General features: G+C 38.4%; 1 protein-coding gene across 8 annotated transcripts in view; it reads left to right on the top strand.

Moving 5' to 3' along the window:
- The first annotated feature begins 1431 nt into the window (after positions 1–1431).
- The window catches only part of LOC18421384 (DHHC-type zinc finger family protein), a 39007-nt gene continuing 19488 nt past the window's right edge, over positions 1432–20950 (top strand). For 4 of the 8 annotated variants that reach the window (XM_020673050.2, XM_088860043.1, XM_088860048.1 and 1 more), the window contains exon 1: positions 1540–1914. In XM_020673050.2, coding sequence (XP_020528709.1) covers positions 1870–1914 — 45 coding nt within the window. In that variant the 5' untranslated portion in view covers positions 1540–1869. Of the gene's footprint in view, positions 1915–20950 lie in introns of all 8 variants that reach the window. The other 4 variants (XM_020672964.2, XM_011630659.3, XM_088860046.1 and 1 more) reach the window with 2 other exon arrangements.

A 20950-nucleotide genomic window follows, 5' to 3' on the forward strand; every position in this document is an offset into this window, starting at 1 on the left:
AGTAAGGCCTGGTAGGTACCCTTGACAAGGCTCTAGCGTACTTGGGCCTAGTGCCTAGTACTTTTATCCCGTCTTCGGTATTGCCTCCTAGGGAAGGTGACATCAGAAGGCTAGCGAATTTTATAAAGTAGTTCCCCTCAACCTTGACCTATTAAGCCTAGTCTCTCATCCAACCTTGGCTCACCCTTATCCCAACCACACTCTCTCATACAAGCACAACCCTTTTCAAAACCCAAGAGACGAACCAAGGGTCTTCAACCCCAACCATTCGATCATGCACAACCAAGCAAGGATGTGAAGGAGTTGGCTTCAAACCGAGCTAAAAGGCTGAATGGCTTTTTGCGGGCTCTCTAAGGTGCTAGGATTTAAGAGGGCATGTTTGCTCGGGTACATCCAACCCCACCATCGTAAGGTAAGCCTTATGTCACAATCTTTTTTTTGTTCGTTCGAATCGAACACACCTCACCGTCCAACCCTTATCCTTGTGAGTATCGGGGTCCACCACATGCACACGCACGCACGAGTCTTAGGGAGTGGTGGCACACGTTTTCTTCTCTCTTTCAAAACACACGAAAAAGGTGAAGAGTCCCGCGGTTTTAAGAAAGAGTATTTTCCCTACGAAATACCAGGGCCCACCACCCACCCTCTAAAAATTAGTTGTTCTCTATTCAATCTTGCAGCATTATATTTTTCAAGTTCATAGAGGGCGCAATTATGATTTTTTTTATTGAAGTTAATTATATGAGTTGAATAAGTTACATCTCCAAATTTGGGATCCCAAAATTAATCCTAAATGGGGTTACTCGAAGGAGTAAATGGACAATATACTCCCACAAGAGAATATTCTTTTAGCTTTGCTATAAGCATTTATCCCTTAAATGATATTTTCTGTAGTTAGTATTAAATAATCTAATTTAGAATGAGTCATGGGATTAAATACAAAGGCTAAAGGGGAGTGATAGTTATTATAAAATAATCTAATTTAGAATGAGTAATGGGATTAAATACAAAGGCTAAAGGGAAATGATGTATCATTGTCATGAGTACATAATATGATACTCATATTCCACGTCCACCTATGGTAGTCATCATGGTTTTAAAAATTGTTAATCTAGATCAAAATCACCTGATCTAGATCAAGAATTAATGGAGTCAATATAGTTCCCACCATATATCGGGAATTGGCTCAAATCGGTCAGTTTTGTTAAAGATCTGGCTGATCCAACCCTACCATTTATTTTTATTATTTTTTTAATTTAACAACCATTTATTTTTATTAATTTTTAATTTATATTTTCTCCATTTTCTAGTTTTTGTTTTGCTCGAATCTGTCCACCAGGTCGTTGATCCTATGATTCGGGCCAGTTTTTAGGATCCGTTATCCGGGTCATTTATCTGTATTTTTAACATCGGCACTTCAGTAGTCAAACCACAAAGTCGCTGCCATTTTTAGAGCCGCTCAATTTTTTTTGGCCGGATCATATGGTCATTTTCGTCAATATCTTTACATATGCAGGGTATATGTGTTTCATAGCTTTTCTTGGCTTAAGAAAAGCTAAAGATTCCATGATCCATCACACACGAATCCCACCTACTAGGTGTGACCCCAACTAATGCCGTTGTACTCTCAAACGTCAACGCTTTCATATTATGCACTCTTTCATTCATGAAACCCCCCTCTCCCTATGTTGGTAACAGAACAGTTGATGACACTTTAGTACTATTGTTGATTCGGTATATCTTATGTTGCTTTGGGGTTGAGTGGATTCCAGCGAAATGGGTTTGATCCACAGTGAAAGTGGTGTTGAATGATATCTTCTGCTCTCTAAAGAGAAGTATCCAATTTCCCTCTCTTCCTGTGCTGCACTCATGGTGAGGCGCCATGGATGGCAGCTCCCTGCCCATACCTTTCAGGTACCTCTCTCTCTCTCTCTCTCTCGAAAGGGAGAGTAAATTACTGTGTTTGCTTTTTGGGTTATTGTTGTCAGCTTCACTCTGTTGCACCTCTCACTCAGAGCTTTGACTACAGTTGAATGATAATGTTCCCATTGTCCTGTTTTTATGTTATCTTATATCATCCTTGAAAATCTCTTGCCTTATGTGTTTTGTTTACCCAGTTTGAATATTTTATTGAGTGGTATGAAAAGTTTATCCACATATCAGGTTCATTACGGTGTATGGAAAGAATGGTGCATCTTGCCAAGACTAGGGTCTGGGTGCTTTCCTGTCTTCTTTTGACTTCACTATCCTTTGGATTTTGCTCTCTTGAGGTGTGGGGAGAGGATGTTTATGACAATATAGGTTACTTGCTTGACTAAAGTTGACTCAAAGCATGAATAGCTGAAATTTATGAGAATATAGGTTACTTGCTTGAACAAAGTTGACTCAAACTATGGATAGCTGAAATTGGACATTTAGAAAGTGCTATTACGAGGTTATACTTCTTTGATGTTTAACAGGTTGGGTGCTCCGCAAATTTTTATGACACAAGTATCAAATATGAACTTTCTTCCCCACTATCCTCTCATATAGTGGCTATATACATCATTAGTGCGAGGCTTAGTTTAAGTCTAGAATGAAGAAGAGATGCTTTTCTTTGCTCTCTTTTTCTGGGAAGTTTTAGTATTGTAAGGAAAAGTGGTTTTATAGGTATTGGGACATTGGTTGTCATTCTCATCTATTTAGTTTGTTTGTTTTCTGGTTGAAGTGGCAAGAGAATTTGTAACCTTTTTGTTTCCTTTTGGTTTCATGATGAAGTTTTAGGGTTTCTCTCAGGGAAGTATTCTTGCATACCTATTTTAGAGTATCTATCAATTCTAGTGATGCTGGATATGAGGATAGTCTGTAGTTCAGTGGTAAGAATGTGTTAGTAACCCCTCTTGGGATCCTTTCCTTTGAGTTTATCCTCCATAATATATGGAAGGAGTGTAATGCTATGATCTTAGGAGAGAAAGTAGTGGAAGAAGATGACACCAGCTATTCTTTTCAGTTATATTACGAAGAAAACTTTCTTAGTGACTCTAAGTGCAAATTGAAGAAATTGGGTTGATTTTGTAGTGGCCATGGAGACTATATACCTTTAAATAATATGCATTATAATTGGAACTCCAAGAGCTTGGCTTTGAGTGCCAATTCAAGAACATAAAGCCAATCAAGTGGACTCCCTCTTACTGGATGCTCAAGCTGAATTTCGATGGTTGCAATAACAAATAATCTTGGAGCAGCCACTTTCACGAGTTCAGTGGCACAATTATGAAATGTCTCATGGGTTGTTCAGGAAAGAAAGAAGAATTTCGTTTTGCTAAAGCATGGAGATGGCTTTTTTGGATTCCATTCTTACCAATGGATTTTTCAGGATAGTGTCTAAAACATGGATCTGAAAGAAACCAGGCAGGGGGCAGTCCGAGTTGGCTCACCAGATCCCAAGTCCGACTAGTGAAGACTCAAGCCAGATTTACTTTACAGAGCTGGAAATACTTGGTCAAGACTCAGTGAGACATGGTCAGACTCGGTCGCTCAAATCGTCTGAGCTAGGGTCTTCTAGAACTGCCTAGATCCGAGTGACTCGGGTGAGTCTGAGGATTCACCGAGTTTATACATATCGTTTCAGGTCATGTATAGAGGGTGATTCCTTGAACTCATTTAAGATGGTAAATATAAGACACCTAAAGACATGGAGGCTAGATTCTATTTTGACAATATTAGTGAGTCATGGGGCTAGTTTTTATATGGGATTTATGTCATGTTCTTAGAGAAGCAAAGTCTATGGCAGACAGCTGGGTGAATCTAGGGGTATATGTGGGATTACTTAACCTCCTAATTGCTTTGGATATGTGAAGTTCTATTATCTCCATTAAGTATCCACATTTATCTTGATAAAGGATCCTCGTTTTTTTAATGATATAACTAGTTAAATCTTACCAAGACCAACATTTGGATGATGATCAACATTTCCTGTCGTTGAGGCAAAACAAAATGCATCTATGGGGCTACAACAAGTAACACATTTATTGTGATAGATTGCAGGTGAGTCATCAAATAAATTACCTTTTTTCGCTGACCAGGAAGAGAAAGAAGCTGCTCGTCATCTTTTTCAAAAGAGGAAAAAATGATGGAACTAGATAGATCTTACAAGGACCAAGTTTAGGATATGATCAACATTTCTAATCTTTGAGGCTGAACAAGAAGAGCATCTTTGGAGCTACACAAGAAAATTTAATTTAACATTGTGATGGATTACATGTGAATTAGCAATAAAATTGTTGGTTTTGGCATGGGCTATTTAGGACAAGGGTTGAGGGTAAATTGAAAGCTTCATTTATCTCTAAGTATTTTATTCTTAGATACGTAAACAAGAAAGAAGCTCAGTATCGAGATAGAAGCATGTGAGTTTTCTATGTAATCAATAATAAAAAAGAAGATTATCTATTTAATTGGTGGCTCTAGTTTTTGGAAGATTCAGTCTAAGTATTGCCAGAGAACAAATTTCTACTTTGCTTGCTACATTTATATTGGTTGAGAACTTGAGATGTGCTATTTGGATGAATATTTCTATTTCCATTTTCCAATGCTGAGTAACAAATGCGTGAGATTTGCTGACATACTTGTTGTATTGAAGGAATGATCAGATGAATCCCCTTTGAACAAATTGGACAATGTCAATTCTCGGTAGTGTTGTAGGCCTTGTATGTAAGTACATGATACTTGTAAACAGCGAATCTGTGCTCAAAATGAGAGAACATTCATCAATATAGACCATCTCTTCTTTATGCGCACTCATGTACCATCACTGGGACAAATGCACACTAATGGAGAGAAGATGGATGGATGTTATCAACACTCGCGTTTTGTCGGGTTTCCCATTCATCAAGACATTTACCACTTTGTTCAGAGTTTGAAAAGATTTGAGAGCATAATTCAAACTTGTTTGTATTTCTTTATATATTTTCTTTATTCTAGTTCAATTCTGCTGACATATGAAAGTTATGATCGTGATAGTTTTTCTGTTCCTTATTTGATCATGACAGCACTATGATCATGATAACTTTTAGTATAGTTCTACCTTAAGAATTCCCCTTGTCCTTTTATATCACTACACATGAGCATCAAGATTGGCCGACGGAATAATAGTTTCTAAAATATAGCGAACTTGAAGTTGCTGTGATCGATTCTTTTTTTTTTTGTTATGGCAGAGATTTCTAATTTCAGTCCTTCCACTTATGAATGTTTAAAAATAACTCATTCACTTTATCATGTTCTTACCTGAGCGTGGAACAAACCATGCTAAAAAGAACCAATATAAGATTCTGATTATCAGTTAATTATGAAATTTGCCAGAAAAGCAAAAGCATTTTAAGACCATGCATCAAAAATTTAATGCAAAAGTGGATGCATTAAAGAATCTACATTGATAAAACCCATTGCAGGAAGTTGCCCAAGAGAAAGCATTTAGGAAAACCCCTTAATGATTGGATTTACAAGTTGAGGCCTATTACCAAATTCAAAGAGCTACCCATCAATTGGAAAATTAGTAATAATTCATGATTATTCAGTTTCTTTGGTGGAGCTAATTATCTAATGGGGTTGAGTAGAGGAAGTCTTTACAAACTCCAAAGTAAGTTTCAAGGATATACTGTTGAAAAGATGACGGATGTATGGGACATAACTTTTAGGGAGTTGTTTAGGAGCAGTTTGGATAACTTTTTCTTTTTTCTTTTTATTTTTTTTTGGGGTGGGAGGAGGGGGAGGGGGAGGGGGAGGGGGAGGGGGGGGGTGGGGGTTGGTGGTTGGAGCTGTTGGGGCTTCCAGGCAATAATTTTGAGGAATCATAGCGAATAATAAGAATGGAATGTGAAGTTTTGAACTAGACTGCTTTCATGTGGAGCAAAAAACTCACTTTGAGGATGAAAACAATTGAAAGGCTATCTATTGATACTGAAAAGTATAATCCAAGAAATTAAATTAATCGATGATATACTCAAGAAGTCAGTTTTTAATCCTGTCTTAGATGTAGATATGTTTGGAGAGTTTCTTATAGATAACTAGTTCTGTTGTATGTGTGATACTATGTCTAGCTTACTTGTTGATCCAAACACAAAAAGTTGGAGTATCTTAAGTTGACACGAGTGACCCAATAGTTGTAGTTTAATATATCCATGTGTTGCGTGGTAACCTACTTATAGGCCTCCAGTTATCAAGACTGAAACCAGTTTATGCCCCTTGCAGGGAATTGACATATCTATTTAATGCTTCTAAGGAATGGTGGTGCCTCAAAAATTACTGCAAGATTACTCATGTGATGCATGTGGGAAGAAGTGGAGATAATTGTCGGGAGCCTATGAATGTCTAACTCTTTCATGTCATGTGGAGTCGTTGTTTGGATCTAAGAATCAGAAAATCAAAAAGGAAAGGAGTAGAGACCCTTGACTGTGGCCATAGATGCATAGTATATGTTGTCATGTTAGCCCCATAGTTTTGCATTTATGTTCTTAGATTAAGTAAGTCTTGCTATAGAAAACATTACGTTATTAGTTTTGAGTGAAGTGATTATCCGCTATAGTGAATATTATGGCTCTATGTTGCTATTAAGTAAACCTCCTATGATGGAGCATATGATGATAAGGCAAATTGACTTAGAATCCTTACATTCTCTGAAACTCACCAAAGTTGACCAAGGAGAATATTCTCATTCTTGGAAACTCAATATATACCAAAGTTGATTATGGTCCTTTGTATAGTATTCTAGTATATTTGGACTCTTTAATAGCTGTAATCTATCTGCATGCTGACCTATATTGTAGCCCCCACGTGGATACATGAAGTAGGACACATTGCGCCATGATTTCAACAATCAGATAGGGATCTACATGTTACCCAATCATGGTGCTTGAATGTCCTTTCTCTATTTTTTCCTCAAACTTAACATGGTATCAGAGTAGGTTTTGAAACCCTAGAATGTCTATTGTTTTCCAGCTACCCTAGAATCAAGATTTTCCTTTTTTATTGGACTTGAAGTTGTGGTGTTTCAGCAACCTCTTTTTTTTAGTAAGATCAATTTTGCCAACATGTAAGTTTATCCCAAATCCTCTTTCTTTCTAGGGAAAAAGAAAAGGACATCCCAAACCTTACTCTGTCTCTCTCTCTCTATCTCTTCTTTTTTCCTTTTTTTTTTTTTTACTTGTTGCAAAATCACACCAAATATATTCCACAACCATCTCTCCCAAAAAGCCAGAAAAATATATTCCATATCCGTCTTGCGCAAACCAACCAGAATAAGGAGACCTTTTATGCTTTGAAACTAGGGAATCAGTACCTCAAGAAAAGACTTAGGGTTTTAGGTTAGAGAGAGGAAAAATGATAAAAATCAAGCACAATATTTCCGTGTGATACAGTGAACCTAGCCACTTAGGATTGATAATCACTATAGTTAAGTTTGATGGTGCAAACTACTTAGAGTGGTCCCAGTCTATAAATTCATAAAAAGCCAAAGAAAATTGGGTTTACATCACATGAAAGGTGAAAGAGCCTCCTGTAGATGATCTATTCCATGATGAAGGGGAAAGTGAGAATCTAAGTATAATGGCATGGCTTTTTCTTTCTACGAAGTCATGTATCAATAGGGGCTTGTTGTTCCTTAGTACTACAAGGGATATATGGGAGGTAGTAGCTAAGACATACTCGTAACAAGATGATCTGGCTAGGATTTACTAGTTATATTGGGAAATAGCAAATTTGCAACAAAGGAGTCGATCATGAAAGAGAATTTTAAGATACTAAGGCATTAGTGGGAAGAACTAGAGCATCAACCTATTAATATCACTGTGGAGGACATTGAAAAGCAGATTGAGCAGCGAAGGATCTTTGAGTTCTTAACAGTCCTAGAACTTGACTTTGAACTTCGGAGAGGACAGGTTTTAGGGAAAGAGAAACTGCCCTCTCTTGAATCACATTCTGAGGGGGGAGGTTAGTAGAATGGTCGCTAGGTGGACAGTGTTCAGGGGTCCACCCTTCATCTTGACTTTGAACTTTCCTTCAACCCTTTGTAGCAAGTTTCAAGCAATGGAAAGTGGGTATGAAAGGATCCAATCATGCACTGTTCTCTCTTGTAGAAAAGAAGAAACTAAAATGCTCCCATTGTGGGGAAGAGGAGAAACACCCTTATGTCCACATTTGAGATCGAAATAAAGGAGTGCAAGAAAGAGGGAGAGAGGGGGGGGGGGGGGGGAGTTAATTGAAATAGAAAAGAGAGAATCGAATACAGAGTAGTGGTAGAGTCCAATAGACCTCATGCACCTCTCATATCTTCTTTTTATGTTAATAAGATATGGAAAATGGTGATACTGCTTATACAAACAAGAAATAGGACACATAGGTCCTAATAATTTCAATGAAAGAGAAATAAAAATGATAGGGCTTTTAACAGTCCCCCTTAAGTTGGAGGATAGATGTCACTTGCACCTAACTTCAAACAAATTATTTGAAACAAATTACAACCAAGGGCTATGGTAAAGAGGCCTGTCAATTACTCCTTAGATTTCACATGCGGAGAAGACATCTGCTTATTAGTAACTTACCATGAAAAAAGTTACTACTTCAAAATGCTAAAGTTCTCTCACGAAACATGGGATTGGTAGCTATATAGATTGCAGCTTTATTATCACAATACATCTTGATAGGCTAAGCAATAGGAAATCCCATCCCTTGCGTCAATGCCTTCAGCCTTATCAATTCACATATAATATGTGTCATTGCTCTATTCAGCCTCTGCATTTGTTTCTTATTTCTCCATGTAATCGGATTTCCACCAATAAATGTACAATAGCTTGTGGTGGACGCATGTCAGATGGAGAACCTACTCAGTCAGCATCATAGGAACTCTTAATGGTCAATAAATTATTTGGCTTGCAAATCGAACCTCACCTTGGAGCTCCCTTCAAATACCTCAAAATTCTATGAATGATATCTCACTAAGGAATCCTGGGAGAGCGCATAAACTGACTCACTACACTTACTGCAAAAGCAATATTAGGGCTAATAATGGTAAGATAAATCTATAGTTACCCGGGCAGGAATGAAAAATGCTTCAGAATGAAAAATGCTTCGAGATTGGGAGTGTAAGCATGGAACGATGAAACTGCGAAGTTCTATGGTCGAGGGAATGAGTTCCATACATGGGTAAATGTAAGGATTGAGATCCTTAACTTTTAGGGATTGAGTTCCATATCTTGGAAGGTGTGGATCCCTTAAAGGAAGATATCATGCTCCGTCGTGTTAAGATCGAGATTCCCAAAGTTCAATTGTCCACTGTATTGTAGTCTGGGAGCGAGTTCCATTTAATAGTATTTTTAATTTGTTTAAAATTCATAAACCCAAGTATCAATTTGAACAAGAACATGTAATTGAAAATCTCTTGGACTTTTTGTTATCAATGGAGAGAGACCTCACATTTCCAAGCATACATGTTATTCCATCACCCACATGGCAACCCCATTTGTGAAGCGATTTAATTAACTAACAATCAAGCAATAGAAGTCCGTCGGGAGGTGGACATGACCCAATGAACTAGCCCCAAGGAAGTTTGGAATATTTTTGTGACCTAATTCCTCAATAGAACTGTAAAGTAACTATCCTTTGTATCTCATTCCAGCTTCTTCCTTCTCTCCTTGCCCTCTCTTGTTGCCTTTCTTTGAGACTAGACACAAGTCACAATTTACAAGGTGTGAAAGTTGGGATCTGTAAAATATATAGGAGATCGTGGTATTTGGAAAATTTGTAGATTATAAAAAAATGGAGATCGACACTTGAATGTGTTTGAACCAAAACCTTTGTTGTGGAAACTTGCAACCAAAGCATAGAATACTCGATTCCATGTTCGTGGAATCACAGTTCCACTTACTCATGGAACTTTTTGGTTTATGTATGTGGGTCACATTACCAAAGGATCGAGATCTCTGATTTCCGAAATCGAGATCGTTAATATCAATGAATCTCCTAGAAACGAGATCCCATGTTTCAGAGCGTTCCAGAATGAGATCCGAGAGCAAAAGCAACCCCTCCTTAGAACATCCTTGTATGGATAATTCAGCTTGCTTACTAGTCTTCTGTACCTTCTTGGATCCTCAAACAACTCTCCCGTTTTGGCCAATAATATTTGAATTTGTACGAGTATCGACTGGTTAGCACCTATATTCCGGTTTCTATCACCAAAGTATCGACTGGTTTAGCACCTATATTCCAGTTTGTATCACCAAATTAATCATGTACTTTCTTCGAGACAAGCTAATACCATGCTTTGACTGACTACTTCAATTCCTAGAAAATACCTTAGCTGGCCCAAATCCTTTTTCTGAACATATTGTTTTAAATATAACTTCAAATGATTGATTCTTTCTTGATCATTTCCTATAATGACTATATCATCAACTAAGACAATTACCTCGAGTCCTGTTTCCAAATAAATATTGAATGATTTGCATGGTTGCATCGAAATCTATGTGCATGGTTGCATCGAAATCTATGTGCCACAACTATTTCACTAAGTTACTAAGAACGTGCACGTGTGGATTGCTTCATACCATAAACAGCTTTCTTCAACTTGCATACCTTGTTTGATTCCCCCTAAGCAACAAATACAGGTGGTTGCTCTATATATACCACCTCTCGTAAATCACCATTGAGGAAGGCAATCTTCACATCAAGTTGCGATAGTGGCTAGCCCTTGTTTGCTACTACAGATATAAATATAACTAATCGAATTGAATTAAGTTTAGTAGCTACAACAAAAGTTTCAGAGTAATCAATGCCAAAGGTTTGGGTGTATCCTTTGGCAACCAATCTGGCTTTTAATCTTTTGATGATGCCATTAGGCTGAATGTTTTACTGCATAAACTCTGCAACGCCCAACAATCATATTTCCAGTTGGTAACTTAGTGAGCTCCCATGTACCATTCAAGCTGAGCGCATCTATTTACTCTTCCATTACTTTCTTCCACCCAATATGAGAAATGTCTTCCTGATAAGACTTGAGGATAGAAATAGATGAAAGTGCTAAAGCAAAACTTTGATAGGATGGAGACAAATTTGTAAAGGTAGCAAAACGAGAAATGAGATGTTGACTACAATAGGTATATTGTCATCACCAGATGCAGAATGTAAGAAGGAGGAAATGACTTTGTAGGCTGAGATTAATGGCTGGTTGAGTTAGTCTGGTATCCATCCCATACTTTGTGTAAACCTTTATGGGCTGCTTCCGACACTCATCACGATGTGTAGAATTAATAGGTTTAGTAGGTCTAGATAACTGAGGTGAAGAAGTATCAATAGGAATAATAAGAGGAACTATAGAAGATGACTTTAATACTTTTTCCGGAATAGGATAAAAGGAATTTGCAGCAAGCATACAACCTCTTCTGAAAAATAAGGAATATTTTTCATAAAAGGTAACATCAGTATAGACAAGTTTCTTTGTTAAACCAATATGATAGTAACAATAACCTTTTTGGAAGCGTGAGTAACCTAGAAAAACACACAACAGCTTGAGGATCCAACTTATCATTACTAGTACCTAACAGATGAACAAAGCAAACACACCCAAACACTTGAGGCAGAACAACAAACATTGGGGTATCAGGATAGAGAATAGAGTGTGGCGTTCATCCTTGAAAACTGAAGAGGGCAGACGATTAATTAATTGACATGATGTCAGCTAGACATCTCCCCAAAAGCTTTTTGAACATACATATTAATTAGCGGAGTGCGTGCCACTCTGAGTAAATATTGATTTTTTCTTTTAGCAACCCAATTATTGAGGAGTGTGCACACAAGAAGTTTGATGTGAAATTCCATTTTGAGCAAAATAATTTTAAAACTCTCTGAAAAGATATTCTTTAGCATTATCAGAGCGTAAAACACAACTTCTTATTGAACTGGGTTTGAATCCCGAAAAACTCAAGAAGGAGGATAAAAGGTTACTCCGTAGTCAAGAGATTTGGTTAATTTATTCACTGACAACAAATTGAAAGGAATCTTTGGAACGTATAACACAAAGGACAGGGATAAGGGAGTAGGCATAACTATACACTGTTCAGATACACTAGACCATAGTCCATCAGCCAAAGCGACAAAGGAATTAGGAATGCATTTATTTGGAGATACAAAAACAGAGGCCTCACCAGTCATGTGATTGGAATCTCCTGAGTCAATAATCCAAGAAGTAGATTTCTAAGATGCAAGAAGCACAAAAGTACCTAAATTAGCAAGGGTAGCAGTAGAAATGGAAGGGTGGACAATAGCCTGTTGTACTTATTTAACAAGTGTCTTATATTCTTCTCTTGACAGCACAACAAAGTTACCAAAATAATTTGATTGTTGTCGGTGATCACTAGATCCATGCAAATAAACATCATTACTCTCAGATTTATAACTACCAAAATCATCCACCCTAGGTAATGATTCAGGATTGGCATCCCAATTTGTGCATTTTTGTGAAGGAATCGCCACATATATTGATTCTTGGAAGTTCGGAATCACGATTCCACATTTTTGGAACTCATTCCAATGTCTTTGTAATATAGGTTTCGTTTCGCCAAACTCTGCAATTCATAGGTTCACAGGACTGTGATTCAAGCAAATATGAGACCTTGCTTCCAATTTTTAGGAATAGCTTGGAACTTTTTAAACATTATTTTGAAAATTTTGTTATTCGGAATTTATTTGTGATTAATATATGGTGGGTATTCAGAAACTCTATGGGTGTCGATAAACTGTAGTTTACGTCATTACTAAATTTTGATAATTTGTAATAAATATCTTATTTTTGAGAAATAGACTATTAATAAAGAACTTAGTTTTATTTTCTTTATTCAGTCAAAAAACTCTAGGAAAGTACTTAGTTAAGGTACTCGACCTTGTTTCGAATACATATTGAGAATTGTGATAAATGACACTCAATCCATCGACTCTAATGTTACGGGAGGGCTGTCAAAGACATCAATTCCAATAACAGGGGAGCTTGGGTAAGGATACACAATTTGTGGAGTACAATACTAAGGAAGGATACGCAATTTGTGGAGTCCAATACTAAGGAATTCTTGTATAGATAATTTAGAACCTTAAATCTTTTGCCTTTTGGAACTTGCTCGTGATAATTTCTAGCCTGGTTCTAAGTGGTTTGGTGCCCGGTTCCCATAGGTTAGGAATCTCGATTCCAAGTTGATGGGACCGCAACTCCAACAAAGTAGGAATCTCAATCCTATTGGACTGGAGTGCGATTTCTTAATGGTAGGATTCATCTGAAATGCATTGTATGTACCATGATTCTGATTATAGGAATCATCTAGCCATTCACGTTTCCGTGATTTTGTTTCTTGAAAGGTTCTGAATCACATGTATTTCCAACAACTATAGTATAAATAACGTGATTTGCCCCAGCTGGCTTACCAAACTTGTGACGTCACTTATAAACCATTTGATTTGTATGCCCACAATGCATACAGTTTCGAGTTCCACAACCCCTGCTTCACTACCATGTCCCCTTCTTGTGTCACAACCACATCCCCAACCTAGGCCTCCAGCAGCTCTCCCCGCAAATGTATTCAATTATGATCTATCACTAACACTGAAATCAGAAGAAGGCATAGGAGGGGCAGATATATTGACACCTTGAATGTGCGCATTTTCATAATTGAGGGATGGTAACTCACTGCTTGCCAAAATCTATCTATGAACAGGATAATACTCAGGATTTAGACTCAATAAAAATTTGATTGAATTCTTCATGCTGCTTCCTCTGTAATTCGACATCGCTAGATACAGGCTGATATAGATTCAGGTCTTCCCACATACCTCTAAGGGCACTATCATATACAATCGCACTCTTATTAGCCTATTGTAATTGAAACATTTTCTCAAACACCTCATTTACCCACGAGATATTCTTATTTGATGAGTATGTTTCCTTCAAAGTGTCACAAATTTCTTTAGCAGTGTCAAAAAACATCACATTTGTAATTATTTGAGGTTCCATACTTCTCTAAAACGAAGTCATAATTGTTTTCTCTCATCCACTTTTCATATCTACTATCAGATTCACTAAGCTTGTGCTCCATTAAGTATTTCAATTTCCCATTAGCACCAAGGGATACTTTAATAGATTAAGCCGATGCGACATAATTGGACTCATTTAATTTTATTGAAGTAATTTGTATCCTCACATGTTCAGGAAGAATGAAGGTCCTAGCTTTAATTTCATTAGCTATTGGTGTAAGAAATAAAAGATAAAGGAGGAAATCAGGGTCAACATAATACAGTCACTCACAACAAGCATAGTGTAATGTTAGGAACAACTTTTTCTTTTCTTTTGAAAGAGAGATATACTTATCATTCAGATTTGAGCAGTCACTTTTTCACACTTGAGCAAACATGGACATCATTGTGTTATCCAACTCTGAGGATCACCATGCTACCACTCTGAGTAGACGAGGGCAACATCTATACGTATGAAAGCTCTACATTTTCTTAGACAAAACTAGGAGGATCATTCATGATTGCCCACAAACCACGAAACTAGGCAATAATTCATCTATTGATCTCAATCTTTAAACAAAAAACACACAAATAGCAGAATCACCACATTAAAGCAGACCCATGTGGTTTTATGTGCACCAAACACTAGGAAACAACCCTAGGGTGTAGATCGAACAGCCCTAGGAGGTGACTCTAGGTTTCTCTCTCTCTTTTTTTTAATCATGTACCCTAAGAATCGATGCTAGGGTTTTGGTAAAAATAATATAAGCAGAAAAATAGAATATATATATATATATATATATATATATATATATATATATAGGTTAGAAAAGATAGAAAAAGGATAAAGAGCTAGAGGATCAATGCTCTGATACCATGTCAAAGAGGGGGGATAGAGATAAAAAGACATGAAAGAGTTGAATTTGAATAGGGTTTGGCATGAGAGTGCAATAGACCTCAAGTACCTCTCAAATAGCAATACTGCCCATGCAAACTTGAAATATGATTTAGAAGTCCTTGTAAATTAAATGAAAAAGAAATAATGATAAAATGACTTTTAATAGAGTGCGAGTGCGAGGAGATTTCAGCCGTATAGCCCAACGTATCCGATCCAAGAGGTCCGGCCATCAAAGATTTACAACATCAGTTGGCTTCTCTCAAAGCTTCACTTGGCTCTAAGACACCCGTACATATGCATATGCAAACCAGCTCTCCTAAACCACTTCTTCTTTTTGGGGCTACTGATCATATGAGTGGTAAAAAAGGTGGCTTCATGTCCTTTTCTCCTATTTCCAGTGTAGTTAAACTTGTCGATGGATCCATGACCAGAGCCTTTGGGAGAGGAACATATAAGCTTTCATCATCCTTGTCCTTACTCTATGTAACACACATGCCTTCTTTTCCTTCCAATCTTATCTATCTTAGTAGCTTGACAAATTAGCTAAATTGCAGTGTAACATTCTATCCCTTAGAATGTGATTTTCAGGAAGTGAGAATGAGGAAACGATTGATGTCGGTCATGAAGACAATGGGCTGTACTGCTCTCAATTTTGAGTTTAGAAGTCAAGAGCAAGTATTCTTGTGGCACACCTGCATGGGCCACATGTCTTTGAGATCCTTTAAATTATTATTTCCAGATAAGTTTGTTTCTTTGAATGTTTCTCAGTTACAATGTGGGACCTCTCCTTTGTTTAAGTATTGTAGAACCTCGTTACCTTCTATTGAAAATAAAAGTATTAAACTGTCACGGCTCTGCCCCTTGACCCCCACTGGAGGGCGATAGAATGCGGGATCGTGATCAGAGGTCGCGTACGTCACTCAGGTGGGAGTGGCATCAACATGACAAGTGTGGAATGAAAGCAAACCACGATAAGAAGGTAAAACTCATCCATCAAGCGATAGAAAACTGAATAAATTTAAACCAGTAACTTCATTCATCTCCAAAAGTCTTTACAATAAGATTTGAGGTTTACAAGCCTAACAATCATCTCAAAATATTACATCAAAAAGAATAATACGTGGCAATGCCACCTGGCACCTACAAAGCCAAGAAGAAAATCTTGAACCGGTTTGAACTTCGAACACCTACTATCGCCGGTACGTTGCTTGCCACACGCGGTCAGGCACTAATGCTCTACACAGATGAAATAAGCGGAGTGAGCAATAAGCTCAGTAAGTAGATCACTGCCCTTACATTCCTGACTATCAGTAAATACATAATAACATGTCCATGGTTTGTCAGAAATCACATTTGTCTCACAGAGTATGGTCACACATCAAAGTAAATATGAATGCTGTATAAAGATGGTAAGATTCAATTAACAGAGCATTTCTTGTTCTCAAGAGGACATCAACCTTTGTAAGTAGTACAGATACATTCAGATGTTCATAGAGAATACCGAAATCAAATAAGTAAAACATGCAAATTCAGATAAGTAGAACAGAACAAGTTACTCCCGAAGTAGAAGTCATATCAATCAGGTCAAGCTAACCTTGAAACTTGGGACTTCTACCCTCATTCAGGAGGGAGGATAATGACAAGTGGAGGTCTTACTTCGTGATATCCTCACTCACGTACGCATCCCTAGCGCGCTTTGGGGTTTTCGATAGTCTGAGGCCTTGCAAGACACGACCCTCTCTTGTGCCCTCAGGCGAGAGGGTGTTGCATGCGTAGTGCCCATGACAATTTGGGGGGCGCGACCCTCCCAGTTAATTACAATTACATCTCGACTCCACTTCTATCATAGGAGTCGAAGTACAATCTACCCCACTACCAATGGAGGATCCATTGCGTAACAGTCAGATATCAGTATTCATATAACAGAAACAGAAGGTCTACTACCAATGGAGGACCCATTTCGTAGCAGTCAGATATCAGTATTCATATAACAAAAACAGAAGGTCTACTACCAATGGAGGACCCATTGTGTAGCAGTCAGATATCAGTATTCATATAAGAGAAACTGAAGGTCTATTACCAATGGAGGACCCATTGCGTAGCAGTCAGATATCAGTATTCATATAACGGAAACAGAAGGTCTACTACCAATGGAGGACCCATTGTGTAGTAGTCAGATATCAGTATTCATATAATAGAAACGGAAGGTCTACTACCAATGGAGGACTCATTTCGTAGCAGCCAGATATCGATATTCATATCACATTTTACGATATTCACTATTCATATGACAGAAACCCGGTATCACAAACACAGGGTGGCGGTATCGGTATTGCATGATAACGTTATCAGAGTCATAGAACCTTGATGTCAGTGTCACAGAATAATAGTAACAGTGTCCGTAAGTGTTACAGCTGTAATTTCAAGCCGTGACATCTAGATATAAATAGGGTCATAACTTTCAATTCACTTGGAATTTAAAGATAGTTCCAAAATCAGTTTTGTGCAAGACGCAGCCATCTTTCAAATAGAGGTGGTTTGAAGCAATTGAACCTTGTTTGACCCCTCAAAAGTATAAAACAATAGAGATATTAAATCTGAAATCTGCTGTGCAGTGAAGGCAGTGACATGTCTTTAAAACTTAATCCATAACTCGAAATCAAGATGAGATTTCAAAAAGTGCTCAACATGTGAATTGAAACTTACTTATTTACCGTTCAAATGGTAGTGGTTTGGAAGAAAATGGACACATTTTGGTCAATCGTAATCCGTGACATCAGAGACATCGATTCTGTGTTTTTACTACAACTGTCTACAGTGACCTGCTTGCATATTTTGAACTATAACTTTACATACATGAAGAATCAGAACAAGATGAAAACATGAACATTGAAATAGACTCGGAAATCTTTCCAATGGTTGTGGTTTGGCGTCATTTGGACTTCAATTGCTTAGTCAAACTCTCAGTTCAACAGAAATAATATTCCTGGAAATTATCACAGTTTGCTAACAATGACATATATACATAAAACAAAGCATATCTTCCAAACTATCAAGAATCTCAACTAGTCATAAACACCAAACTCAAAATAGACTCATAGACCTTTCCAATGGTGGTAATTTGAGGTCAATCGGATATCATTTACTCAGTCAAAATCTCATCGCAACAGCAGGTAAATTCCTTGGAAAATCACAGTGCAAGCATGGCCTGTTCCAAAAATTATTCCATAACTTCAAATCCATCCAAGATAACGACATGAAACCAAATCTAGCTTAAACTAGACTCACAAGAGCATCAGCCTACAAATTTTCAGGCTCAACATAAATGATAACAGTGCCTAACAATTCATTCAAAGAAGGCCAAATTTTTGGAAAACCAGAGCACAAATACATTCATGCTATCTTATTCTTTTACCCAATTTCTATATAACCTCATGTCTCATCTTATGCTTAAACTCAATCTTCATTCATGGCTAAATCATGCTTCATACATGCTTAAATTCATGCTTCATACAACTTGATGCAAGGGGTAGAAATCCACTTACCTAAACAACAATGGTGCCTTCTCGAAACTTCCTTTCACAGCTCTCACCCACCCAACAATGGCTGCCCTCCAAAGCTATTTCTCCAAACTTGCCTTAGAGAGAGAGAAGAGATGAGGGAAGAGTGAGTGGCATGGGTGAGAGAGGAGGCTTAAGTACTCATGAGAGGAGGCTTATGTACTCATGAGGGTGGGGTGGCTGTCCATGTGGCGTCAAGAGGCAATAAAATCTGAACAGTGGCTCCCACATCAGCATGCATGCTACAAGTGGCACTTACAACCCATGCATGCAGTGCCGTAGCCGGCTTTCGCAGTCGGCGCTACGCACATGGCGATGCTTCTTGATCACTTTGTTGTGCTCTCTCTCTTCTTCTCCTCTCCTCTCACCACGCGCTCTTTCTTCTTCTCCTTTCTATCGCCGCGCGCTCTCTCTTCTTCTCCTTCCTATCGCCGCGTGCTCTCTCTTCTTCTTCATAGCTGGCGATAGCCCTCTCTCTCTCTTCACAGCCGGCGATAGCACGAGCGACGGTAACACTAACTCATAGCCGTGGGTGCTACTTCTCCATCGGACTTTTTCTGCCGTGCGTGTCTTTCTGGCCTGGAAAAGGCTCGGTCCTTACACCATCTCCTCCTTAAAAAGATTTTGTCCTCAAAATCGTTAGTTAGTCAAATAAATGGGGGTATTTTTCTCGGATTTCATCCTCTCGTTCTCACGTTGCTTCTTCCCTCGAATGATACTGTCATAAAACCTGGACTAGGGGAATCTCTTTGTTGCACAGAACTTGAACCTTTCTGTCCAGGATCTCTATTGGCTGCTCAACATAAGTTAAATCTTCCCTGATCGGCATTGGCTCATACTTCAAGACGTGGGACGGATCGGGTTGATACTTTCTCAATAATGAAACATGGAAAACATCATGAATATTGGCCAGCTCGGGCGGTAAAGCAGTCGATATGCCGCGACTCCGATTTTCTCTAGTATTTCAAAGCCGATGAATCGCGGACTTAGCTTTCCTTTCTTGTCGAACCTCATAATTCCCTTTATTGGTGACACTTTCAAAAAGACCCGATCACTTACTTCAAATTCAAGGTCCCTTCGGCGATTATCGGCATAACTCTTCTGCCAATTCTGAGCTATTTTAAGTCTTTCTCAAATTAAGGCGATCTTTTTTGATATTACTTGAACAATTTTCGACCCTAACAGTCTCCTTCTTCCCAACACACTGGCGATCTGCATTTTCTCCCATAGAGGGCCTCAGAAGGTGCCATTTGAATACTAGCCTGGAAATTGTTGTTATATGCAAATTCTATCAGAGGTAAGTGATTATCCCAGTTTCCTTTAAAGTTTGTAACACAGGCCCTCAACTTATCTTCTAAGGTCTAAATGGTCCTTTCTGACTGTCCATCGGTCTGGGGGTGAAAAGCAGTACTAAAAGTGAGTCTTATCCCCAGGGCTGTTTGCAGACTGTTCCAAAACCTCGAAGTAAATCTAGAGTCCCTGTCGGACACAATACTAACAGGTACTCCATGCAGCCTTACTATTTCCTTGACATACAGTTGAGCCAGTTTATCCAGGGTATAGGTAGTGCGGACCGGTAAGAAATGTGCAGCCTTAGTTAATCGGTCTATAATAACCCAAACACTGTCATGTCTAGTGCCTGATCTTGGCAACTCGGATACAAAGTCCATAGTGATGTGCTCCCACTTCCATTCAGTCACAGGCAAGGGTTGCAACAGCCCGGCATGTCGCCATGCATGGCAGTGCCTCAGCCGGCGCTACGCACACGACAATGCTTCTTGATCACTTCGCCGTGCACTCTCTCTTCTTCTCCTCTCCTATTGCCGTGCGCTCTTTCTTCTTCTCCTTCCTATCGCCGCGTGCACTTCGCCGCGTGCTCTCTCTTCTTCTTCTTCCTATCGCCGTGCGCACTTCGTCGCATGCTCTCTCTTCTTCTTCACAACCGACGATAGCCCTCTCTCCCTCTTCATAGGGTGATAGCACGAGCGGCAGTAACACTAACTCATAGCCTCGAGTGCTCCTTCTCCATCGGACTTTTCCTGCCGCGCGTGTCTTCCTAGCCGGGAAAAGGCTCGGTCCTTACATAAACCATTTCACCTTGTTCATTTTCATGTATGGGGGCCTCCTCTAGTTATTTATGTATTTGGATATCGGTATTTTATATTTTTCATTGTGGACTACTCTCGTTATATATCTTATGAAGGTAGAGATGAAGTATGCTCAATAGTTGAAATATTTCATAAAATGGTTCAAACCTAGTTTGAAACCCAAATCATGAGAGGATGGCAGTGTAGAATAGTACAATGTATAAATCAATTTTTTGTTTCTTTTTCTCTTAGTATACCGGCAATTCTATTCACAAGTGCCTATTAGAATACAAAAATAGAAAATAAAACCTACTACAATCTAAAGATCACACCCTTACTGCATTAAAGCAATAGTAAAGCAATGATAATCAAGAACCAGGAAG

The sequence above is a fragment of the Amborella trichopoda genome, chromosome 2 (assembly GCF_054954075.1).
Source record: "Amborella trichopoda isolate Santa Cruz 75 chromosome 2, AtrichopodaSantaCruz75HAP2 v2.0, whole genome shotgun sequence".
Classification (NCBI taxonomy): domain Eukaryota; kingdom Viridiplantae; phylum Streptophyta; class Magnoliopsida; order Amborellales; family Amborellaceae; genus Amborella; species Amborella trichopoda.